The sequence below is a fragment of the Microplitis demolitor genome, chromosome 7 (assembly GCF_026212275.2).
Source record: "Microplitis demolitor isolate Queensland-Clemson2020A chromosome 7, iyMicDemo2.1a, whole genome shotgun sequence".
In the NCBI taxonomy this organism is placed as follows: domain Eukaryota; kingdom Metazoa; phylum Arthropoda; class Insecta; order Hymenoptera; family Braconidae; genus Microplitis; species Microplitis demolitor.
The window spans coordinates 1,728,854-1,753,105 of NC_068551.1; the positions used below are offsets into that span (position 1 = coordinate 1,728,854).

At 33.1% G+C, this 24,252-nt stretch overlaps 6 protein-coding genes across 9 annotated transcripts; 3 read left to right on the plus strand and 3 right to left on the minus strand.

The window, feature by feature from the left end:
* The first annotated feature begins 59 nt into the window (after window positions 1–59).
* Window positions 60–3,243, plus strand: LOC103570955 (nonsense-mediated mRNA decay factor SMG7). Its single transcript, XM_008548874.2, has 3 exons — window positions 60–305; window positions 373–2,899; window positions 2,981–3,243. The coding sequence occupies exons 1-3, from the start codon at window positions 274–276 to the stop codon at window positions 3,209–3,211; spliced, it is 2,790 nt and encodes a 929-aa protein (XP_008547096.1). The 5' UTR covers window positions 60–273; the 3' UTR covers window positions 3,212–3,243.
* A 311-nt stretch (window positions 3,244–3,554) lies between these two features.
* On the minus strand, window positions 3,555–9,432 carry LOC103570957 (succinate dehydrogenase [ubiquinone] flavoprotein subunit, mitochondrial). Its single transcript, XM_008548876.3, has 6 exons — window positions 9,031–9,432; window positions 7,110–7,533; window positions 5,155–6,116; window positions 4,947–5,091; window positions 4,569–4,873; window positions 3,555–4,492 (listed from the first exon to the last, which is right to left on the minus strand). Exons 1-6 carry the CDS (start codon window positions 9,085–9,087, stop codon window positions 4,406–4,408), a joined length of 1,980 nt encoding a protein of 659 aa, XP_008547098.1. The 5' UTR covers window positions 9,088–9,432; the 3' UTR covers window positions 3,555–4,405.
* Window positions 9,433–10,329: 897 nt separating this feature from the next.
* Window positions 10,330–12,793, minus strand: LOC103571148 (succinate dehydrogenase [ubiquinone] flavoprotein subunit, mitochondrial-like). Its single transcript, XM_008549195.2, has 9 exons — window positions 12,484–12,793; window positions 12,130–12,416; window positions 11,757–12,064; window positions 11,508–11,703; window positions 11,250–11,447; window positions 10,981–11,175; window positions 10,766–10,909; window positions 10,583–10,693; window positions 10,330–10,500 (listed from the first exon to the last, which is right to left on the minus strand). Exons 1-9 carry the CDS (start codon window positions 12,788–12,790, stop codon window positions 10,414–10,416), a joined length of 1,833 nt encoding a protein of 610 aa, XP_008547417.2. The 5' UTR covers window positions 12,791–12,793; the 3' UTR covers window positions 10,330–10,413.
* Window positions 12,794–13,578: 785 nt separating this feature from the next.
* Window positions 13,579–20,491, minus strand: LOC103570958 (myb-like protein A). 4 transcript variants are annotated; one of them, XM_008548881.3, is made up of 7 exons: window positions 20,025–20,491; window positions 17,944–18,227; window positions 17,362–17,810; window positions 17,028–17,108; window positions 15,417–15,500; window positions 14,025–14,999; window positions 13,579–13,965 (listed from the first exon to the last, which is right to left on the minus strand). In XM_008548881.3, exons 1-7 carry the CDS (start codon window positions 20,035–20,037, stop codon window positions 13,758–13,760), a joined length of 2,094 nt encoding a protein of 697 aa, XP_008547103.1. In that variant the 5' UTR covers window positions 20,038–20,491; the 3' UTR covers window positions 13,579–13,757. The 4 variants fall into 4 exon arrangements, with proteins under 4 accessions (XP_008547103.1, XP_008547100.1, XP_008547104.1 ...); XM_008548878.2 differs by lacking the exon at window positions 20,025–20,491 and adding an exon at window positions 19,474–19,727; XM_008548882.2 differs by lacking the exon at window positions 20,025–20,491 and adding an exon at window positions 19,474–19,562 and having other exon boundaries at window positions 17,944–19,307.
* LOC103573458 (enoyl-CoA hydratase domain-containing protein 3, mitochondrial) lies at window positions 20,356–22,820 on the plus strand. Its single transcript, XM_014442572.1, has 7 exons — window positions 20,356–20,374; window positions 20,461–20,543; window positions 20,774–20,857; window positions 21,114–21,287; window positions 21,357–21,547; window positions 21,615–21,775; window positions 21,838–22,820. The coding sequence occupies exons 2-7, from the start codon at window positions 20,490–20,492 to the stop codon at window positions 22,077–22,079; spliced, it is 906 nt and encodes a 301-aa protein (XP_014298058.1). The 5' UTR covers window positions 20,356–20,374; window positions 20,461–20,489; the 3' UTR covers window positions 22,080–22,820.
* Window positions 22,821–22,872: 52 nt separating this feature from the next.
* Window positions 22,873–24,223, plus strand: LOC103570960 (uncharacterized). The gene is made up of 3 exons (XM_008548884.3): window positions 22,873–23,708; window positions 23,785–23,937; window positions 24,015–24,223. Exons 1-3 carry the CDS (start codon window positions 23,549–23,551, stop codon window positions 24,221–24,223), a joined length of 522 nt encoding a protein of 173 aa, XP_008547106.1. The 5' UTR covers window positions 22,873–23,548.
* Window positions 24,224–24,252: the final 29 nt, after the last annotated feature.

Sequence of the window (24,252 nt, forward strand, 5' to 3'; positions counted from 1 at the left end):
TATATAGAACAAAATATATGTCAATAAGATTACAGCAGAAATTTAAATTACCGACAGAACATTTTTTTTTATAAATTTATCATTTCTAGGTTATTCTGTCCAAATAAAATTAAGTATATATTTGTCTATTATATTTTATTATGATGACATTGAACAAGTATGTCTTAGAAAACTGATCAATAAACTAGATCTAGCTGTAAATATAAACTATAATGTTAATAAAGTATAAATAATAATTAAAATATAAATGACACGAGTTGTAACCAGTTGACAATGAATATCAATGCTGCTGCTCAAACTCTGAGGTAATAAATTTATTTATTAATTTTAAATAGTCATTAATATTTTAAATAATAATTTAAATTTTTTTAGGAAAGCTCAAGTTTTAAAAGATAAAGTCCAGCAGTCAAAAGATTTATTGAATGACAATGACGCCTGGATATGTCAGCAAGAGTTGCAAAAAATATACCAACAAGTATTGATCTTGGATTTGGAGTATGCGTTGGACAAAAAAGTCGAGCAGGAATTATGGAACCTGGGTTTTAAAAATTACATTGCGATTCTTCAAGCGCAGGTGAAGGACCGCAAGAATGTCCACCGGGCAGAGTCCCAGGCGATGCTGAGCTGGTGTTTGGAGGCTGCAAGTGGTTTCTATCAGAGTCTCCTGCAAGAAATATGCGGAGCATTTAATTTAGATCTAGCATTTCGTCGCAAAGGTGACATTTATGGGCTATCGTCACCCTGGGACGCAGTCCAGAGGGTACAGAAGATAAACAAACAATCTTCACGTCACCGGTCATCGTGTTTTTACGTCTGCCAATACTGTCTTGTTCATTTAGGCGACATAGCGCGTTATCGCAATGAAAATAAACAAGCTGAATTATTTTATAGGCATGCTGTGTCATTAGCACCCTGGAGCGGGCAGCCGTACAATCAGTTGGCGCTTTTGGAAGCTTCGAAAGTTGACAAGCTTGCTACTGTTTATTACTACGCGCGTTCCGTTGCTGTAAAACACCCGTTTCATGTTGCTACCAGCAACTTGGCCAAGACATTGCTGATAAACGACGATGATGGCTGTCTTTCTTACTGTCATTACGCTAAATTAAGTGCTTCGGAGTACACGGGGATATTTCTGAAGCTTCACGGTGCTATTCATCACAACCAATTGAAGGAAATCAATGTTAGTAATCATGATAACGATATCAATGCTCATAAAAAAGATATAAGCAGCAATAATGGTCTAAAGAGTGCTGTTGACTACAAAAAATTATTGACGGACAGTAATTTCACGGGTCTGATTGCCACTGATGGATTTAATTCATGGAAACTCGTTCAAATGTTGGTGATAAATTTATACGCGCTTCATCATGTTGCTGGTAACTCGTCTTTCCAAGAGCTACTTAAACCTGATCAGCTTAGTTCTGATGAGCAGTTAGCACGTAGTTATATTCTTGATCTAATAGCTGGTAGTTTATCAGCATTATTATTGCCTGTTTACACATTAAAAACAAGTATTATTGATTACTTTGCTTTGCCGACGATTAAATTGTATCTCGAGTGGCTGATGAGTCAACAAAATGTCCAATCATTGCTTGAAGAGGATGCTTTCTCATCACGATTACAAATATGGCCTAGTCTGTGTGCTCTTCTTAATGGACTCAGTAAAGAAGTGGGTGATTTTTATGGTGATAAATTTATCAAGATTCCTTTGCCGGAAGACTGGGAGCTGCAGGGATTTTTACCACTGGAACGCAGTTTTGAAAAGCTTAAATTTAGTGATGATGAGTATGTTGATGTAGATGATTTAAAAAAATTACGCGCTGTAAGAATTCTGGAGTTGGGACGTCTGCTGGCTCAGTACCGGGTGAATGGTATGAATTTAATCAGCATCAACCCGGGTAGTAAAGAAGGCGAGTTCATTTCTGCGACAAATAATTCTGTTAATGTCAGACTGCTGAAAGAACTAAAAGAATTCACTCTGAGAAAAGAGTTGCAGGAGATCGCTGACGGAGCTGCTGATAGAAAGAAAGAAGGAGTTGTTGTTAAGTCACATGGCCGCAATCACACCCAGCAGAATGTCTTTGTTAAGAAAAACCCAGCGCCGTTGGCGAGAAAAATACGTCAGAATATTGCAATACAAGCTATAATGAAACGTGCTGAGATGGACCAGAAGCCCGCTGCTAATCCTGAGAGCACACCAATGCCTTTAGATAAGTCTGCTGGCAATAATGTTAACCCTGTTGATAATTCTGTTGCCAGTTCTGTTGATAATCCAGCAGAAAGTATCCCGGTAGCCAGTGCTTCTATCGCCGATGCAGTTCCTGATAATCTTTCTGCTAAATCCCAAGTACTGGATAGCTATCAAATAAACTTGGATCCTTTGCCAGCAAATACTCTTAAAAATTACGCACAGAGTGAACCGAGTTATTTGCCGACGTATCCAAGTTCTGAAACTTTATTAAATATGCCGTTGAATATTTCCCCATACTATATACCAAATAATACTATTTCAATGCCTACCTCCCAATTCAATGAACGGATTAATGATGAACAGATAAATGGATCCGATAGAGTGGAAAATAATCGAATGCTGTCAGTTGGAGACATCGAGAGCAGGATGCTTGCAGGAAAGACAATTCAATGTGATAAATTAGAACAAGATCGTTTGTTTTTTAACCAACCGGCAAATATTGACTATGGATTGATGATGAACGCAGAAGTTGAGCCGCGTAATTTTAATATGTGGAATAACCCGCAAAATACGGCTATGAATTCTTGGTGGAGTAATGCTGTGCCTCAAACCACGAAAGCTAGCAATTTTGATGTAAATTCTTATCCCAGCTGGTCGTGTCCAGCTTCTAGTGTAAGCTTAGCGCCATCATCGATGTCTAATACCCATGTAAGTATTTATTTATTATTGTAATTTTCTGAAGTCTTAAAACTTGGAGGAATAGTGAATTAATTTAAATATTTTTTTCAGCAACCGATTATCAACAACGAGGAGAACGTGTACTCATTGTTTAGCGAAAATTCATGGGGATCCAGCGGGCAGAATAATCTTACTAACTATAGTTCGTTGAATAATCAACAACAGCATCAGCAGCGGTCACTATGGTCCGGTCCAGGACCTTCTCCACTTGAAAGATTATTGGAGCAACAAAAGTCATTGCGCGGAGAAACAAAAAATACACATGACGATAAATATATGTAATATAAATTAAATAAAAACTTGTTGGTAATTTACATCTGCGATGTTAATTTTTTTTTAGATACTTAAGTAGATAGAAATCATTATATACTTTTATAATAAATGATTTTTGTTATCAGTTTTCATTCTCACTCCGGGTAGTCTAGGAATGATCAGCGACATTAAGTTCCGGGTCGTATTATCCCGGGCTTGATATTTCGGTACCTCTTTGAAACCATCAAGCCGAGGGCAACGCTTCGGTATAAATTAATGTCGCTGATTGTCAGACATCGCTAATAGACTCACTCGCTGTCTAAAAATAAATCATAAATTTAAAAAGTCAAATATTTAAATAAAATTTTCGCAATCAAGCTTTTAATAATTTTTTTATTTATTCGCTTATATTTACAATCTCACGCACACATACGACTTAATATATTTTAAAAATTTAACAAAGTACATCTTTATTAATATTTAAAAGTCAAACAAATTTAAACTTTAATCACTGGTAACTTTTATTTAAATTAACTTGGTCATTGACTTATTACCAATAAGTTAATTGTCGTAAGTGCGTCTTTTACAAATTAATCGTCCACATTTCGATAAAATTGTTCACACTGGGTATTAGACAACGTAGTAACAGTTTAATAATTAAAAAGTTTATTGACGTTAAAGAATACTGGTGCACAAAAACAAAGTGTCTATTGATAAATTAAAAGTAATTATCTTTTGTGATTAATATTAATTAATACTTATATTTCCGACTGGTTTCATTCGCAAACAAGAAGCTAGTATTTCCTTAAACTGTCAATTTTCCTACGTCGTCGTTTCTTTAAGTAAAGTGCCGCGTACGAAATAACATACATCGTTCATTATTAAATTTCAATTAATTTAAAAAAAAAACATTAATTGTTTTTTTTTTTTTTTCAATTACTTAGTATAACAATCAGCACCTTCAAATGTCCTAAAATAATAAGTCGTATTCATTTTATTATAAATTATTATAATAACAGACTTTTATTTGTGAACGAGTTGACAAGAATTAACTTTGGTGGTCGCGATTAGTTTAATTTATAAATTACTTATTTTTCACTATTATTTTAATGCACGATAAAAAAAAATTTGATTGAAGTCAACTAAAGTTTTTGAACGTAATAATTTTTTTAAAAAATTACTTTAAATCAAAATGTGCGAGCTAGATCGGGTCTAGTAAATATTTTAGTACGACCTAATTGCAGGTGGTACCGTTGCGCATTCCTGATTATCAAGAGTTGCGTCGATTACAGGTCGATAGTCAATGGATACCTGAAATTAATATTAATTATTTAAATAAATTAATTAACGAACAAAAATATTAATGAAATTATTTAAATAAAATTACTTTTCCGGATTTCGCATCCATTTTCGTGAGCGTGTGCTTTCTCCAATGTTGATCTATTGGCTTCGGTTGCTGGCCTGCCAAGGGCTTACTGTAGTCGTACTCATCAATTCTGTCCTTGTAATCCTCTCGGGCATGAGCTCCGCGACTTTCCTTCCTGTTTTCAGCCGCGTAAATTGTTTGCATGGCGTTGAGCATGAGATTTTGAAGCTCCAAAGTCTCGATCAGGTCTGAGTTCCAAATTAACGACCGGTCAGTTACTTTAAGGTCGTCTAATTTCTTGTAGATGTCAGTCATTTTGCGGCAGCCTGTAAAAAAATATAAACAAAATTTATAAATAATAATTTATAAAATTAATTGGTTGATAAATTAAATAAGTACCGTCTTGAAGAGTCTTTTCCTCTCTAAAAACAGCGGCATGAGTTTGCATAGTCTTCTGCATATTCAATCTCAAGTCAGCAGTCGAAACTGATCCATTTGCATGTCTAATATGGTCCAAGTTCGCAACGGATTCTTCTCCAGCATTCTACAATCATAATAATTAAATTTTACTAGAGCTTTAGTTTTATTTAGTGAGCTGGTTACTTACCGAACTAAGTGGACCTATTTTTTCACCAGGTTTGTTCTCCTGTGAAATAGTAATCGCGCAGGCACGGCCAAACACAACCAGATCTAGTAGAGAATTGGCACCAAGTCGGTTCGCGCCGTGTACTGACGCAGAGGCAGCTTCTCCACAGGCATAGAGTCCAGGTACAACGACATCTTCGCCGTTCTTGGTCGTCAATACTTGTCCCTTGTAATTAGTAGGCACTCCACCCATATTGTAATGCACCGTGGGCAATACTGGGATGGGCTCGCGAGTGACATCGACTCCAGCGAAGATCATCGCAGTCTCCGAGATACCCGGAAGCCTAGCGGCCAATTGTTCTGGTGGCAAATGATGTAATTGAAGGTAAATGTGGTCTTTCTCCGGTCCAACGCCACGTCCCTCACGGATTTCAATGGTCATCGACCTCGAAACAACGTCACGCGAGGCTAAATCTTTAGCCACTGGAGCGTAACGTTCCATAAATCGTTCACCTTCGCTGTTAATTAAATAACCACCTTCACCACGACTTCCCTCAGTAATCAAACATCCAGCCCCATAAATTCCTGTCGGGTGGAATTGTATGAACTCCAAGTCTTGATTAGGAAGACCAGCACGTGTGACCATCGCTGTGCCGTCTCCAGTGCACGTGTGAGCAGACGTACATGAAAAGTAAGCCCGTCCATAGCCACCAGTTGCGAGAACAGTATTCTTTGAGTGGAAACGATGGATCGAGCCATCTTCAAGGCACAGCGCTATCACTCCCCGACATTCTCCGCCTTCCATCAACAAATCTAGAGCAAAGTACTCGACAAAATAATTGCAGTCATAACTCAATGACTGTCCGTAGAGTGTGTGGAGCAACGAGTGTCCGGTTCTGTCGGCGACACAGCAACATCTGTGTGCCTGTCCTCCTTTGCCGAATTTCAAAGACTGCCCACCGAATGCTCGCTGATATATTTTCCCTAAAACAAAAATATATTCAATTCTTAGCAGCTAGATTCATGTAATTTAATTTTCAATGTCAATTGTTTCTTTTTTCTTGACATCTTGTCAAAAATTTTATAATCTTATTTTTTTAAAAATAAAAAATGTTTCTATTGATAATTTTATAAATAAAATTTTATTGTTACTATAAATTGAGCACATTAAAATGGAGGAGTATGTAGAGACAGGAAGTGATGATGAAGTATCTAATAATGGCAGCCCTGTGCAAATTAACGATACGAGACGAGAAATAATTGATAGCAATACAACGCAGACTAATTTACCACAGAATCCTACGAGAACGCGATCAAGATCACCAGTTGTACCTATCAGAGAGCGATCATGGAAAAGTGTCAATGCTTTTATAAATTACCTGCATGACTATCGAAAGGTTCATTCATTTAAATTTTATTATTTTTATTAATTATCGCGCCTTGACTTAAATAATTATTTTATTTAGACCCAAAATGAGTTCCCTGGCAAATTAACCAGTGCTAATTTATGTAAGCTCGCAGGTGACCAATGGAGGCAAATGACTCAAGAACAAAAACAGCCATACATTGACGGCGCTAATAGAATAAGGAAGCTAAAAAATTTGGAGCGCCAGAAAAATAAAGACAAGCAACAGGAAGCCCGGGCGCCGGTTTTAAAAACGAAGAGAGCTAGAAATGCAACCAAAGTTAAAAATTACAGAGTAATTATAAATAATTTACTTGATAAGTAAAAATTTACTGAGCTTTATTTAATTATTTAATTAATTTAGGAGTTCGATGATTCTAGAGAAAAGAAAAAACGGCGTAAGAACAAAGACATTCATTATAAAAATGTAATAATTAAAAATATATCTGACTCGAGTAGCGATTCAGACAATTGCGGGCGTAAATCGAGCGACACGAGTATTTAAAATACAAATTTCTAGTGTAATTATTAAAATTATTCGTCTGCTTTAAATAATTAATTTAAAAAATTACCATCCTGGGTTCGGCTGAATGGCATACCGCAATTTTCTAATTCAATGACAGCCTTCGGAGCTTCACGTGTCATGTAATGAATGGCATCTTGGTCACCAAGCCAGTCCGAGCCCTTGACGGTGTCGTACATGTGCCACTGCCAGTTGTCTTCTTCCATGTTACCCAGAGCCGCATTGATTCCACCTTGAGCAGCGACAGTGTGCGATCGAGTGGGAAATAATTTAGTAATTACTGCTGTTTTAAATCCTTCTGCTACAAGACCGTACGCTGCTCTCAGTCCCGCTCCTCCTGCTCCCACCACCACTGCATCGTACGTGTGATCTACCACTGGGTACTGCTTGGATATCGCTTCCGAAGTCTTGGCTTTTCCGTCCGGTGTGTAATGAAAATTACGATTCGTTACTGCTGGTAGCCCTAATTTATTCTGGAATTACATATTTTTTTAAATTTACTGTCTTACAAAGTAGTCATTGAAAAAAAAAAAAAAAGACTTAATTACTCTGATAAGAAAAGGCAATTAAAAATAATTGTGATGCTTAACGATACTTTAATAGCCAATAAAATTTTTCAAAGTATAAAAAAGTAGTAATTGAATTTTATTAATTGAGTGATTTTATTATTTTAAAATTTAGTCATTATATTTTTTTTAGCAAATAAATTTAACAGAGTATTAAATTGTCGAAATAAAATAATAAATATGTAATGATGTCAATTTTTATTTGCATTTTTATGAATGATTTAAGTTGTCAATGAAAAATTTATCGTTACGAATAAAAAAAATTTTTTCACTTGAATAATAAATAATTTTTGAATTATAGTTTTATGTAAACATCATACTCGTGATTTAAATGACATGTGACTTAGATATTTAACGTCATTTATTGCAAAATATCTACTATTGTTATTTTAAGAAATGAATAGTAATATTGTGATATTTAAATTTAAATTAAAAACATATTTATTTGAGTATTAAATTATATGAGATTGCCATTAAAAATATTATTTTTCAATAACTCTGATATCGCTCTGATATATTTATTTCAAAAACAACATTTTGATGTTTTAATTAAAAATGAATCGTAAATTATTTGTTTTTATAAAAAAATTTATGAAATTTAAAAATAGTAGAATTCAAAAATGGGATTTTGCATTTAAAAAAATTAATTTTAAAATGATACTGAAGTTAGCTGGTGTCTGATAATTTTTGGATTCTTTTAAAAATAATAAATTATTCAAAAAAAAAATATTCAAAAAAATTCCACCAAGAGTTTTTTCCATTTTCTACATGTGCATATTTTTAGTTTTTTGTTTTTTTGTAATTCATTTGGTGAAAAAAAATGGTAACTTATAAAATATCACGGAATTTAAATAATTTCTAATTGCATTTAATACTCACGGATTTAAATTGAAAATACTCAAGATTTACAAACATTATTTTAAAAAATGCAAACAAATGATTTAAAAATTTTTATATTAATATTTAGTTTGTGAATAAATTTAAAAAATTTTTAAACGTCTGCTACTTTCAGTGCAAATAAAAATTAAATAAAAAAATTCTATAATAGAATTTCATAAAATCTATAAATAATTTCTTGTATTTTAGTCGAAGAAAACAAAATTTTTACAGGAAATAAAAATGTGATTGTGTATATAGAGCTGTAGGCAGTAAATCAATGGACAGTAAATTAACAGAGCTAGAGCTCATGTTTAGACGATTAAAAAAACAAGTAAGGGTAGTAAATTACACAACGATGATTTAAAAATTCGCCCATGATCTACAAAATATAAAATAATAAAAATAAGGATAAGGAAAACAAGGATTTAAATTATTACGTAACAATTAGTAAGGTATTGCAAAAAAGTGCGCAAGACATGAATAAATAAAAATTATTATATAACTTAAAAAATAATATATCCATACCAGAACTCGAGCGGGTTGTCCTGAGAGAAGACTCGAGAGCTTTAATAATCCGCTCATATTTATTAAATAAACCTCCTTTATTTATTTGCTATATATCTATATATATTTATATAGAAACAGTAAACAGCAAGTAATCTTTCCACGGCGACCGACACCTCTAACCCTAGTTAATTAAAAAATTAAAATAAGGATTTTTTTAAGCCCGCGTACTTCTTACACGGCGAAGATTTTAAAAATGACTAAACAATACACCGAAAGCACTAGTGTTAGAGATTAGATTTATTAGCTCGATAATAATGTATATGTTTCTTATTGTATATGTATATATTTCGAGTGATATATGGTCTTGGGTTCTCGGTCGATGTACCTTTGGTAGTGAATGAGAAAGTCTACTTAGCGACTCAGGTGGTCATGCTGTTTTCAAAGCTTACCAACATTAAGACGAAAAATTATTTTTAAAACATATTTTTACCTCGACATACTTTCAGTATTTATTACCAATTCATTCATATTTTAATCCACTGCAGATAGTTTTAGTAACATCAATTTAAGCTTTATAAATTATGGAAATTTTTTCATCAATATTGATAAATTGTCTCGATTTTTATCATCAGCTTTAGCTCTAGTTACACTTACAACTTCTCCTTAAATAAAAACAAAAAATGTATCCATTTTTAAAGTTTTCATTTTATTTTCCACTTCATCTCAACTTCAACTTCATCTTTGGTTTTAAATCGAATTTAAAAAATAAATTTCACTTCTTTCGACTTTAATTTCATTTTTTCCCCCACCCCTCCCTTCAAAATTCTTCAGACTTTCACTTCTTAAAATTTAAATTTCACTATAAACTTTAATCTTCATCTGTAATTTAATTTCCTCCCCATTTTTAAAATTTTAATTTTATTTTCCACTTCAACTTCATATTTAATTTTAAATTAAAACTAAATTCCTCTTCATATTTTCCAATTTCATTTTTTTTATACTCCCCACCTTCTCCACTTAAAAATTCTTCAGACTTTCACTTCTTAAATTTGAATTTCACCATAAATTCAAACCGTTACCTCAATTTAAACTAACGCTTTAATTACATCAGTCAATTAACTAAATTAAAGTCAATAATATGACATAATAATTTTAGTAGGTCAGATATGTCTCGTTGATCAATGAAATAGAACATATATTTATAATGTATATATGAATGTATAAAAACATCGATTACGATTAGCTATTGAATTGATAATAAAAACGCGTCAATTCAAATAAATAAACCAGCTACTGTAATTTAAATATCATAATTGACTTATATACACACAGACATTAAACTTGAGACATTTGCCAGACGATTTAAATTTAAATATTACATATCATTATGATTTAATAAAATTAATAAACGCGTATGGCAGGGGGCACATGTTGAGCTTCTGACTGATCGAGCGTTGTGTCAATGACCGGGCGATAAGAAATGCAAATCTATTAATTTTAAAAACAGTAATAGAGATTTATAAATATGTTTTGACATATTAATTATCATTTATATCATGAGATTACTTACTGAGCCGTTGGCCAGAGCCCATGTCAGCGTGTGCTTTCTCCAATGATGAGTTAAAGATTTTCTTTTCTGGCCTTCCAATGGTAATTTATAATCGTACTCGTCTATGCGATCCTGTTAATATTAAATCCTTATAATTAAAATAATATTATTCATAATTAAATTAATAATTTTTAAATAATTTACAGGAAAATCATCACGCGCATGAGCTCCTCTTGATTCTCTACGATTTTCAGCTGCGTAAACAGTATGCATATTAAATAACATCATGTTTTGTAATTCTAATGCCTCTAGTAGTTCAGTATTCCAGATAACAGAATTATCAAGCATCTAATAAAATATTAAATAAATAACTGGTGATAAAAAAGTTTTTATTATTATTTATCTTATAAATACTTTACTTTAATTTCTGATAATAAATTTATGTAGAGTCGAGTTATTTCTGTACAGCCTCTTTGTAAAACTGAACAAGTTCGGAAAACTCCACAATATTTTTGCATCGTCATCTGCATTTCTTCTCGTAAATTACCAACGGAAATTGAACCTTTTGCATAACGAGTTTTATCAAAACGCCGCAGCGTTTCATTTCCCAGGTCCTGATAATTTGAATTATCATTTTAAAAATAAATTTATGAGTATGTGGTAATATGAGTAAATGATTGAAATTAACTGGAGAAATATTCTGATGCTCTTGTTCGGGATTGAGGACAGTGCTGATGTTTTCAGCAACTGCACGACCGAACACAATTATTTCTAAAAGACTATTGGCTCCAAGACGATTCGCTCCATGAACTGAAGTACAGGCGGCTTCGCCTGCTGCCCAGAGACCTTCTACTGGTTTATCTTCTTCATTGTCTCTAGTCAGTACCTGGTAAATAAATTCAATAATAATTAAAATATTCATCTATTAAAAAATAAACGAAATTACTTGGCCACGCCAATTGGTCGGGATTCCTCCCATATTATAATGAGCAGTCGGAACTACAGGAATAGGTTCCTTTTCACAATTAACACCTGTAAATACCCAGGCTAGATGTGAAACTCCTGGTAATTTAAGTCTTATCGTTTCAGCAGGCAAATGATTTAGTTGTAAGTACACATGATCTTTTTTTTTCCCCACTCCTCTGAAAAATATAAACTTTTAAAAACTTAAATTACGATTTACAGAAATAAATACCTTCCTTCGAAGATTTCGATCGCGATAGCCCGGGAAACTACGTCACGCGATGCTAAATCTTTAGCTTTGGGTGCATATTTGTCCATAAAAAACTCTCCCGCAGAATTAACCAGCTTTCCACCTTCTACACGACAGCCTTCAGTAATCAAAACCCCGCTTCCGTAGAGTCCTGTGGGATGGAATTGAATAAATTCCATGTCTTGCAGCGGAATACCTGCACGAGAGACCATCGCGGCTCCGTCTCCGGTACAAGTATGGGCACTAGTGCAGGAAAAAAAACATCTACCAGCTCCACCAGTTGCCAAAACCTGTAAAAGTATCAATTCCTGGACCGCTGTCATCAATTGTGAGTATAAAAATTAAAAATATTAACTGTGTGATGAGCACGGAAGCGATGGATCATTCCCGTCTCCAGTTCCCATGCAATTACGCCTCTACAAATTCTTCCATCCATCAGTAAATCAAGTGCGAAAAATTCAACGTAATAATCAACGTTATATTTCAAACTTTGGCCGTAAAGAGTTTGCAAAATTGCGTGCCCTGTGCGGTTTGCTGCCGAACAAGTTCTGCGAGCTTGTCCTCCTTTACCAAAATTGAGAGACTGTCCTGCGAACGCTCGTTTATAAATTTTACCATCCGCTGTTCGACTAAAAGGGCAACCTTCAAAATTTAAATGAACAAATAATTACTCAAAATAATCTATCTAGTTTATCAATAAAAAATCAACCATAATTTTCTAATTCATAAACAGCCTGAGGAGCTTCACGTGTCAAATAATGAATAGCATCCTGATCTCCAAGCCAGTCTGAACTTTTTACAGTGTCGTACATATGAAATAACCAATCATCTTGGTCTTGTTCAGAATTATTTATCGCGGCATTAATTCCACCCTGAGCCGCAACAGTATGAGATCTAGTGGGAAATAATTTTGTTACAACCGCAACCCGGTAGCCTTTGCTTCCTAGACCGACTGCTGCTCGCAGTCCGGCTCCACCGGCTCCTACTACCACTACATCATAACAGTGATCGATCATCGGGTAGCTCTGAAGATTTAAATTAATTTTCAATCAACAGTAAACTGAAATAGTTTAAATAAATAACTTACACATTTTATATCAGATGATTTATCAGATAAATTAATGTTGACATGTAAATTACGCGGCTTAAATAGTTTTTTACATAAACTTTTGATTAAAGTACGAGATACTGTAGGATTAAACATCATTAATTGGTTAATTAACTGACAGTTAATATTACATTGATGCTTTTTTTTTTATTTCAAAAATAAAGTGGATATTGGGGTAGAAGTAGCAATTACGGCCACTGCAACAGCTCAAAGTGCGACAAAAAATTAAATAAAAATATATATAATTATGTAATGAATTAAAGGCGGTTTAAAGTAAAATTCAAAATTTATTTTACATTAGTCTATAAAGAATTTAAATATGGCTTCTATTTTGTATTCTCTTTAGTAAAAAATACACAAGAGAGACTAGCGCACTACATATTATATTTTTATATTTATCCAAATATATCACACTCGCTCACTAATGACAATTACTAATTTTAAAATACTTTCATCACTCAAATCTACAAGGAAGTGACACAATTATATATTAAATATATATATACTGAAATCTACGCGTTAATTTTATTTTATATAAAAGGGTTTGTAAAAAAATCACACATTCGTCGGTCAGTCGTAAATTTTTTCGTTTTATCCGAGTTAAAATATAAAAAAAAAAAAAAAAAAAAAATGCAAAAGTGCGTTTTTAAAAATTAATACTAAAATTAATAATTAATTGGACAATTTATAAATGTAAATAATAAATTGATAAGTATTCAGAATGGTAAATAATATATAATAACAACGGAAGATAAATGTATATATGTATAACAACAAATAAAAAAAATAATAATTAAAATGTGCGTTATCGTTATAAAAACAAATTTCGATTTGTAATTTAGTTGACAATATTTTTACTATAAATAAAATCATTGTCACAGAGCAAGTCTCTGGATTCCACATTCGCAGCAGAATTTGGCAGTTTCAGGAAATTTAGTACCACACTCATGACAAAATTTTGACATTTTAGATTTTAAATTGGACATTATTTCACCCCCATTTTCACGACGGCGTGCTAAAGTTGTATCTTCATCCAGTCTTCCCGTTGTCTCATTGCGTCCATTTGAATATTTTCGATTCAAACTAAAAAAATAAAAATAATAAGAAAAATAAATAATATTTATTCAATAAATTAAAAGTACCTGCTGTAAGCAGAGTCAGCGCTCAATTTATTGCACTCCTGTTTCTTGAAACAATCGGGTGATGATAAATCTTCGTCGCTGATCTGGCCATTGCGGGTGCGGTCACGACTCGCCTGGACAGGACTGGACATGGACAAAGGATCATTCTTTAAAAAGGATCTCAAGGAAGGATACGAACCTGAGTCATCGTCAAAGGAGCTTACAAGGTCATCAAACATCGAGTTCGATCTCTTCACATCAATCTCAGAGGACACTATTGAACTTAAACTCAAGTTACTTCCACTGAGATTGCTGCAATTATTATTCCTACTGTGATTATTAAACCTCGTGCCCGGACTCGACCTCGAGTTGGCCTTCGCGGTCTCTTTTCGCTCTGGAATTTTCGGTGCCGAAGCCGCGCGTACTGAATTAGACCGAGTTACCATCGGCTTTATAGGTTTCACGGTCGTTTTCTCAACAACTTTCCGCGATTTTTCGCTCAAATTAACTCGTTTGTTAGAATTACCATCAAGAGACTCATCAGTGGTACCTAGAGCTCTCGCCTTGTCGATGATAACTCGTCGACCCAGAACCGCACTATGGTTTTTATTCTTATTAACCTGATCCTCTCGGCGACAGGCCGACTCGAGTTCAGCGAACAATTCCCGCGACAATGAATTCGTTTCCGCGGAGTCTGATGACGAGAAACCGATCGACAAGTCATCAAACTCCGAGGGCGGTGCCAATGCTGATCCTCGTTTCTCAGGAGTTGCGGAGTTGTCTAAATTAAGAGAGTTAGGATATTTAACAAACGCCGATGAGTGAGTTAATGGATAAAGTGGCGATGATGATGAAGCGGATGGTGATGATGTGAGTTTAATATTGTAAGGATTGGACGGCGAGTCGGTGAATGATTTATCGCTGCAAGTGTCTGACAGAAGGTCATTAAGTTGCTGTTCTGCTAATAAATATGGATCGTAGTCTGGGCATATTCCTCTGTAATAAAAATAATAAATAAATTAGAATGTCTGATATTTATTAATACAAATGAATATTTATTATTGTGAAACTCTCGTGCAATACGTAACTCTCCAAGTGCAATAGCTTCTGTAATTAATTCATGCTATAAATAATAGTAATTTAAATAGTAATAACAGTAACAATTATAATGAACTAAATCCTGGAGCTGTATATTATTAAGGAGGATGTTTTCTGATGATCGATATATGATCGCGTGATGGCTATTTTTCAGGCTTGCATGGCAAAACAAAAGTTTTTAATTAAGTAACGATCGATGTAGAAAACCGAGTGAAGCGTGATGAATAATCTGCCCAGTTGTAATTTAGATTTTTACACTCGGTTCTGTATTTAAATTCGCATCATGGGAATAATATCCTACAGAAAAAAACTTACGTTCTACTTGTAAGCACAAGATTAAAATCCGGATGTCTGCGTACGTAATTAGTCCACGCTGGATGAAAATCTTGACCACAGCTCCTAGAAATTTATTTTTATTCCAAACTACAGGATACTCCTAATTATTTATTTATTTATAAACTTTTTTTATTAATACTTAGGACTTAATGACTCAGGACTAAGGCGTAACTTTTAATTAAAATAATTAATTTACCTGTGGACAAAAGGAACGGGAGGAAGGAAATTATTTCTATTATTTTTCATCAAATGACAAAATAATCTACTTCTCGATGTCCGCATCATGCGTTTCCAATACGGAATTTCTTTGTCATTAAAACTCTTCTCTAATCTTTCGTCTACTTTATTAACTATTTCCGGGAACATCAAAGACTTCTTAGGGTTTTTGGAGTATTTCAGTTCATCTAGATCATTAATTTTATCTCTTGCGTCTAATCGCGGCTCAGTAGTTCGTACATTACCTGCCTCAACTGAAGAAATCAAGGAGTCCGTGCTGTCACGAAGGATGTTCATTTTCTTCCTTAATTTTTTTCTCATAATCCTGTTGGATCTAGCAGAGTCTAAAGAGTCGCTGGTAAAATATCTCGATGGTGTCAATGAATAATCCGTGTCATTACTTTTGCACCGTACATTCAAAGGAATTATTTCGTCAATTATTATTTTATTTTCATTAACATCCGGAAGATTTGTATCAAACAGCGGGTCTTTTAAAATAATATCATCAGTGTTATTAAATTTGTTATGGCTCTTAGTGTCAATCTTCGGACAATTAGTGTCACAAGTCTCTCCAATGACATAAGTGCTACATCTATTTTTAGACTCGCTCTTTGGTCTTGCCGATCTTTCACACTCATCCTCGTTAATCATCTTATTTTCTCTAGCATAATTATCAGTTTTAAACGACACCGGAGTACTGGCGCAAGTAACGTCAATATTAAATTTACTTGGACTCGCTGGAGTTGATTCAAATTTATTTACTTTGTCCTCGTCTTCTTTCATCAGATCATTGTCCAGGCGCTTTAAAATCGTGTCGATACCTTCGATGACGTCGTTATCAATGTCACCGTCAGCAGACTCTTTAATTAAATAAGTCTGGTCTAATTGCTGTGGTAAATTAATCAGAGAACTATCATTCAAACTTGAGTCATGAACTTTTATTTTAACACTATCGCAAGTTATTTGTTTCCAAGTTATCAACTCCTCCCTATGGGCATGACAAGGTCTGACCGTCATGCCCATCGCGTCATCATTAACCGTGACATCATTGACCTTGGGGTTGCCGATACTTAAACCAGATACAATACACTTTGATTTCTTCTTTTTAAATTTTTTTTTAAATTTTCTTTTGTTAAAATCATCATCAGCTTCAGCTGACGTCAGCGATGGGATTGAAGACTTAAATTTTTGAATTGACGTGGGAGATTCCTGAAAGTTATTGCTTCTTGGGTAGTCAGGTGGAGTTAGGATTAATAAATCAGGATTAAGTCTAAGGAAAGATGTTTGTCATAAATATTTTAACTACCATGCAATAGTTTACTGTCACCACATAAATAATTTAACTAATTAACGTTAAATAAAAAAAATATTTACTTTATTGATCGGTCAGCCGGCCGCGATTTAACGGGTCCAGGTGCAATGACACCATCAATTTTTCCTTGCCCGCTTCTTCTTCTGCAAACCGAAAATACATTATTGTAATTATATACTATTATTAAAATTAATATAATTTATAAGTTTAAAACTATTATTACAATGTAATTAATTATGATGCTTTAAGTAGAACAGACAAAAATAGTACGCTCAGTATCCAGCTGGAGCGGAAGTGCCAGATTTGACAGTTTTAATTACGACTTATGAGACAACGTACGAATGAGTGCATCGAGAAAAAGGAAAACTAGGCAATGAGCCAACAAAAATATCTTACTCAGTTACTGCCGGTTGTTTGATGTTCACAGGATCCGCGCTCTTTGGTCCGCTAGGCGTGTCCTTAATTTTCAATCCCAAATTAATGGCATTGATGTTATTGTTGTTGTTATTGTTGTTGTTGTTATTGTTGTTGTTATTATTATTATTATTGACAGTAACATTATTTTTAATTCTCGGCGCATACTTTTCCCGGTTTGTCATCCGTCGGTTCTTGAGCAACGGCGCCCGGTACTTCATCCTCGCATCGAGACGTTCTTTCGCAACATTTGTAGCTTGAGTTGTTGGCACTCTAAGAATTCTTTCTTTGCACCAAGCGACATGACGATCGTAAGCCTTGATTCCAAACTGACGACTACACGTCGGACATAATCCTTTTTCGTTAGAGCGAGTCGGAGCTCCTGGAGTTATTGTCGTTACTTGTCGGTATTGCGAACTAGTTGTCACGACCTCCAAAAAAATAAATAGAAAATATAAATTTTAAAAAATTTTCGGAGTGAATGAGTATTTATTTAATTCCTTTGGAGTAAAATTCACTCCGAGGAGTTTATTTTTACAGCGGATTAATAAAAAAAGTACTTACAGTTTCACCCCGAGCAGCGCGAATAGTTCTCAAAAATTCATCATGCGTCTGCTTCCACGTATTTCTACTCCTAAATTTTTCCTCCGGTCGTACATCCCTCCCCTTGGTTATAACTTTCGGTAAAAATTCCTCCAGCTCAGTACCTTGAAGCCGCTGCTTAAATGAGTCAAAAGGTTTACGTTTTTTAACCGCCGCTCTCTCGCAAATTTTCGCGTGCTTCTCCAGCGACTGTGGCTTGAAAGTCCTCCCGCATATCGTGCAGGGCAGCAGCTCCACCGTGTCATCTGTTGCCATTTATCAGTTATTTAATAAATCACACACTATTCTACAAAACTTTCCACCTCAATATTAAAATTTAAAAAAAACTTATCAATTTACATAAATTCTCAAGCTAATTTACATAAGATCTCTATCTTATTATAATAATCTTACGTTACAGTCACGTTATTACGAAAAGCTATAAAAAATTGATTACATATTACAAAATAAAAAACACTTGGTGAATATTAAAGCGACACACTGGTTAATTAACTGTTAGTTGAATTAAATTAGCAATTGATTATCATCAATCGTCCGGTTGTTTTTAAACCGATAGAGTTATTAAGACTGAGCGGACAAAAAATAACTTTCGTCGGCAGAAGTTAAATGATAATAAAAATACAATCGAGTGGAAAAGAAGCCCCAGAATTAAACAAGACGATTGCCTTCAACGACAACAACAACAACCATACAGCGCACAGTTTAAATAATATCATTCAATTTAAAAATACTAAAAGTCATAGTGTCGAACAAGTATCGCCTACGTGAGCAAGCTTCCTTTTTGGGTGATTTGTCGACCGAGTTACGACCAGATACGCCTTGATGTTGTGCACTCATCCCATACGCGCTGTCTTTGTGCACCAGCACCAGCAGCAGTAATAAACCTCTACAAACTTATTTATTTATTTCCCTTCTTCTTTCCTTCCGTTCTCTTTTGGCCTCACATCTGCACCAGCCTCCAGCCTCCAGTATCCTCATTAATACTGAGTGCAGATATAATGGCGATGATGACGAGGATGACGATGCCCGCGTATATGGCCAGACCAGACCAGATTCACCTTCAATACTAATGTGCTCTGTCATGTACGAAGGCGGCCACCAGAGACACTGTTTACTCACGTTATATTTACATTCACAATGTCCATATAGAACTTTTACCGTAACCAGTTTAAAACAACTATACTAATACTCCAGCCACTCAATCTAAACTGCTAATAACCATTTGTTAACACATCATTTTCTTCAATACCTTTTTGTTACAATTATTGATTAGTCTTCAAGGATATTTAAAAGCGTGTTAGTGTTAGGATGTTAATGCCAGGAAACTGAAATTAAATATTAATTACATCATTTAAAATTTATAGTCATTTCTTATTCAACTCCGATTGAATCTGATCAAAAAATTGGATACTTGGAACAATCCCCAGCAATTCTGATTGAATTGGTTTTAATCAGATTAAATTGGAGTTTTTAATCAGGATTTTTTCTTACCATACTTTAAATCATTTTCCGTTTTATTCACTGGGGCTTTAAATGGAGTTACAGTTGAAGTTGATGATAAAGATGATGATGATGATGAAGAGATCAGAGGTGGTTTCTTTAAAACTGATCCCTCGGCAGCTTTTCTTGACACGCAGCACAACATCGAGGCAGTATCTGACGTAAAGAACTGAACGTCACTGAGTACTGGGTCTGATATGCGATATACGTAACGACTGAGAAGAAATGTGGTCTAGACAGCGACACTAGCCCATCACCACTAGTTAGCTTACGGATTATACACTACGTAACTAGCTACTGAAAACTGCTTCTTAAAACCTCACGATTCACGTCTGGTTATTTTCGTAACATATATTTTTATTTTTTATAAAACTCCGTTCAAGATACCTATTACATATAATTAGATTTTCGCGGTAAAATTTAACTGCAACACTTAATTTTAAAAATAAATTTCATTAATTGTATGATAATTGATTATAATGAATAACTACTTATAACTAATAATTTAAAATTTTAAATAAATAGATTTTTTGACGTTTTACCTTCGTCTGCCATGTCAGTTACAATCGAAAACAAAGGTTGCCATGACGATCCCACTTTGTTATTATTTTCAGTCAAACTGACAACATTCGATCTAATAAATGATTCATTATGACTAAATACTTTTCCACATATATAATTACCCCCACCATCATTAACTCACTCAATTACAATAACACATTTAATTTTAAATCAATAAATTAATTTAAAAAGCGGGGATTTAATTTTTTAAAAATAATATTTTTAAATATCATTTAATTTGCCGCGCAAAAATTTAAATATTTTTTTATTGCGAAACATTGAATTAATTATTATTAGAAGTCTTTTCTTTAAATAGAGAGGCGCGTTGACAGTAAGTGATTTTGAATTATCAATTATCGTTATCATTTAAAAAAGAACGATTAAAATAAAATAGAAAGTAAATAAAAGTATTTATAGGTGGCGATAATAGTAATAAAGTTGTAGCGATGTCACGGACGTACAATTTGTTGACAGGACGCAATTATTTATCAGCATTCAAGGTAAATTTATAATTTATTCATTATAAAATCTTCAATTGTCTGTAGATGTTACATAAATATTATTATGAATTATTTATCAAGCTTATTATGTACATTACGATCTATAAATAAATGCATTACTGGTATATGCATTAGACGCGACAGCTGATTTATGTTATGCGCAGTAGTAACTGCGCGCGCGCTTAAAATACGCGCGCTAAATTTGAATTTAATTTTTTTTGTGTTGACAGGCGGGAAAAGAGTTTGCGAGGTCTTATGTTGCTAATACGACATTCGAGAGCGAAAAATATGTTGAGAGCGACGAAACAAATGGGGTAATTTATTTTTTAATTATTAATTACTTTAATTAAAAATTAAAAATGTAAATTTTCAAATGATACTGAAGTTAACCGTCTAATAATTTTTGTTTTTTTTTTTTTACACGATAAATTATAAAAAAAAAAATATTTAAAAAAATTGCACCTGTAGTTTTTTAAATTTTCTACATGTGCATATTTTTAGTTTTTGTTTTTCCGAAAATTTTTGTCTGTTAACTTCAGGATTATTTTATAATTTTTATTAATGTAACAGGTCAGAACGATAACTCTGAGCCATAATGCCTCCAGAAATTCTTTGTCCTTGGAAATGATGAAAATTTTAACATGGAATATAGACCGTGATGCTGATAAAGAATCATTGAGAGCAATTGTTATTGCAGCGGCGCCTGGAAAAATATTTTCAGCGGGTCATAATTTAAAAGAACTCGTCAGTATATTTTGTTATTATAAATAATAATTATTTTAAAATTATTATTAATTAATATATTTAAATTAGACAACAGCAAAAGGTAACAAACATCACTATGAAGTATTTGAAACAGCTTCAAATTTAATGAAATCAATAGCCAACTCACCTGTTCCTGTGATTGCTGCCGTCGATGGTCTAGCAGCAGCAGCCGGATGTCAACTTATCAGTTCTTGCGATATTGTTATTTGTACTGAAAGAAGTACTTTTTCTACACCTGGGTAAAAATTTATTTAAAATTAATGCAGACTAACTTAACAAATAATTTATTAATTCGGTATTTTTTAGAGCGAACTTCGGAATCTTTTGTTCGACTCCAGGGATACCATTAGTACGTAACGTTCCTAAAAAAATAGCATCACATATGTTGTATACTGGCCTTCCTTTATCTGCTCAGGAAGCTTACAATGCTGGGCTTGTCAGCAAAGTCGTGTCTAATGATCAACTTTGTAAGTCTTGCTGGCTATTGAAGTATTTGAATAATTAATTAAAATATTTAATTTGATTATAGCTGAAGAGATAAAAAAAACAACTGATGCAATCAAAGCTAAAAGCCGATCGGTAGTACAGTTAGGAAAGAAATTTTTGTTTGAACAACAAGAACTTGATCTTTGCTCGGCTTACTACTACGGTACTGAAATAATGGTGCAGAATTTGGAACTAAAAGACGCTCAGGAAGGAATTAAAAGTTTTATTGAAAAACGTAAGCCTGTTTGGAGCAACAAGTTCGATAAAGACGAAGATATTAATTGATTATTAACGAATTAACTTCTGGGTGATACAAATTTTACAATCAGAAGTTTTTTAAATATTTTTTGATAAAGTCTTTCTATCAAGGCTGTGATAACTGAAATTAATTATAAATATTTATTGTTAGTTTGTATAAATAATTATTGCGATTTGTTTATTGGAATTTCAAGTCCATCAAACAAAGTTTATTGAAATTTATTTTTCAACTCGAGAGATTACTAAATAATAAAGATATTCGCGGAGAGATCGAGTGGAAATAAAATAAAAAGTATTTACTTTTTGAAAATTTTAAAGCAATATTTTTTTATGACTGCCACTGGTAATTTATAGTATAGTATAAAGACTGTAGTAATTATTTGCTGTAATTAAAGCTGCTAAAGATGAATTTCCATTCTGTCCGAAGTACAATGATAAGTAGAGCGATAAATCCCTCATATGCACGCATACTCTCTATGGAAATATAATGCATGACCCCAAATTAATTATGTCTCGGCATGAAACCCTGATAATTATAAATATTTTAAGTCGAAACAGGAACCTCGGATCTTTGGGGGGTCGGTAAATATCAAGTTTGTTATTAATTGATAACCCCGATCTCAAAAAAAAAAAATAAAAATCTACGCAACACAAAGAGAGTCGCAGAAAAATAACGGCCTTGAATATTGCACTGGAATTTTAAAAAAATTTTAAATGATTGTGTAAGTGATAATTATCGGATGTTAAATTAAGATTTTAAAATCTAGTTTATTGATTTATCTCCATTTTGACCTCACTATCGTATTTTTTATTAATAGATTTATTTTAAAAATGTTTATTTTGAATATTTCATTATCGCTTACATATTTTTAGACATTTGATTAAATTTTATAAATCGCTTTATAATCATTTAGTTTTATTTTGAAATAAATTATCAGGCCTCCAATGTATTTTTGTTTATAAAATTTAAATTACTCTCAATTATCTTATCACGTGACTGAAATGACTTTCAAAAATTCATCGAACTCAAAAATGACAGCACTTTAATTAACATTAATCAAAATTATAAGTAACCATAAGAAATAAGAGTCAATGTCATCAGTCATCAATCTCAAGAAGAGTTATAAAGGATTTAAATATTTGAAAAAAATGTGATAAGTGATAAGATATTTATTTTATAAACCAGGGGGTCGTCTGAGATCCGAGACCGTCAATAATCTTATTGCTGCAACTCCCCTCCAATGACTTTCGATTAGTTTATATAAACAAGTTTAAATTAATATCAGCAGTTTCCTCAGCTCAAGTCCACTGTAAAGTTCAAGTGACCATTGCTTATATTTCTTTGTTTTAATATTTATATTTATTTAGTATTACTATAAGTTTTATTTTTATAATCTCACGTTTGTGATTTTAAATATTTTATTGTTAAGAAAAATTATTTACTAAGAAAAGTAGATAATTTTTTTATTGGAGTTTTTAATTAATTGTATTAGTTAATGATCTTTATAGTTAATAATAAAGATATCTGTATGAGATTTGATACATTTGATGAGACAGAAGTTCTACTGAACACTTTGCCAGAGGCTGTGACGTTTGAGGATATTAAAAATTTCTCTAAACGGCAGCTCTACGAATTTATTTTTGATAATTGTACTTGTAAGTTTATACTTTTTGTACTAATCAATTAATCAATTAATTGATTGACGAAGAATTAATAAATATTTATTTTTAGACTGCCGCAAAATGGCAGCAGTGCCGCAGGGAGCTTTTGCGGTCTGCAAAGTCCACGAAATGATGGAACGTAAAATGTTGATACAAAAAGCTGATAATATTGATGATGATAACGAAAACTGGAGCGGATTTTTAAAAAAAAATTTATCTGAAAGTTTGTAAAATAATTTATAAAATATTTTAATATTATAGTTAAGTAAATTAATTATTTTTTTAATTTTTTTAATTTAGAACGTGAATTAACGCCACTTAAGTACAACAGCAAGCTGATGAACAGTATCTGGGGGCTGTACAATCGTTACTCTGTTCACAATCTCAAGAAAAACACTGACCCAGAAGGGGTAATTGCTAAAACTTTGGGGAACGTACTGTTTACCAGTACTTCCTCATGTGCTGCAGCTCAAGCAGCTGAAGCGTCTCCACAACCTCATGTTTTTTGAGCAAATCAGTTTTATCTAATTAGTAGCAT

Excerpts from the sequence above, each read along its gene's own strand:
- LOC103570955 (XM_008548874.2), top strand. The coding sequence starts at position 274 with ATGAATATCAATGCTGCTGCTCAAACTCTGAG. Across the intron at positions 306-372 it reads GCTGCTGCTCAAACTCTGAG|GAAAGCTCAAGTTTTAAAAG; the intron begins GTAATAAATTTA and ends AAATTTTTTTAG. Across the intron at positions 2,900-2,980 it reads CATCGATGTCTAATACCCAT|CAACCGATTATCAACAACGA; the intron begins GTAAGTATTTAT and ends TATTTTTTTCAG.
- LOC103570957 (XM_008548876.3), bottom strand. The coding sequence starts at position 9,087 with ATGAGCGGATTATTAAAGCTCTCGAGTCTTCTCTCAGGACAACCCGCT. Across the intron at positions 5,092-5,154 it reads AAATAGGTCCACTTAGTTCG|AATGCTGGAGAAGAATCCGT; the intron begins GTAAGTAACCAG and ends TTATGATTGTAG. Across the intron at positions 4,493-4,568 it reads TGGATGCGAAATCCGGAAAA|GTATCCATTGACTATCGACC; the intron begins GTAATTTTATTT and ends TATTAATTTCAG.
- LOC103571148 (XM_008549195.2), bottom strand. The coding sequence starts at position 12,790 with ATGATCGATCACTGTTATGATGTAGTGGTAGTAGGAGCCGGTGGAGCC. Across the intron at positions 12,065-12,129 it reads GCTTCCGTGCTCATCACACA|GTTTTGGCAACTGGTGGAGC; the intron begins GTTAATATTTTT and ends ATACTTTTACAG. Across the intron at positions 11,704-11,756 it reads ATCGAAATCTTCGAAGGAAG|AGGAGTGGGGAAAAAAAAAG; the intron begins GTATTTATTTCT and ends TATATTTTTCAG.
- LOC103570958 (XM_008548878.2), bottom strand. The coding sequence starts at position 19,627 with ATGTTGTGCTGCGTGTCAAGAAAAGCTGCCGAGGGATCAGTTTTAAAG. Across the intron at positions 17,811-17,943 it reads GCGCTGCTCGGGGTGAAACT|GTCGTGACAACTAGTTCGCA; the intron begins GTAAGTACTTTT and ends ATTTTTTTGGAG. Across the intron at positions 13,966-14,024 it reads GCTGACTCTGCTTACAGCAG|TTTGAATCGAAAATATTCAA; the intron begins GTACTTTTAATT and ends TTATTTTTTTAG.
- LOC103573458 (XM_014442572.1), top strand. The coding sequence starts at position 20,490 with ATGTCACGGACGTACAATTTGTTGACAGGACGCAATTATTTATCAGCA. Across the intron at positions 20,544-20,773 it reads ATTATTTATCAGCATTCAAG|GCGGGAAAAGAGTTTGCGAG; the intron begins GTAAATTTATAA and ends TTGTGTTGACAG. Across the intron at positions 21,548-21,614 it reads AGTACTTTTTCTACACCTGG|AGCGAACTTCGGAATCTTTT; the intron begins GTAAAAATTTAT and ends GGTATTTTTTAG.
- LOC103570960 (XM_008548884.3), top strand. The coding sequence starts at position 23,549 with ATGATCTTTATAGTTAATAATAAAGATATCTGTATGAGATTTGATACA. Across the intron at positions 23,709-23,784 it reads TATTTTTGATAATTGTACTT|ACTGCCGCAAAATGGCAGCA; the intron begins GTAAGTTTATAC and ends ATTTATTTTTAG. Across the intron at positions 23,938-24,014 it reads AAAAAAAAATTTATCTGAAA|AACGTGAATTAACGCCACTT; the intron begins GTTTGTAAAATA and ends TTTTTAATTTAG.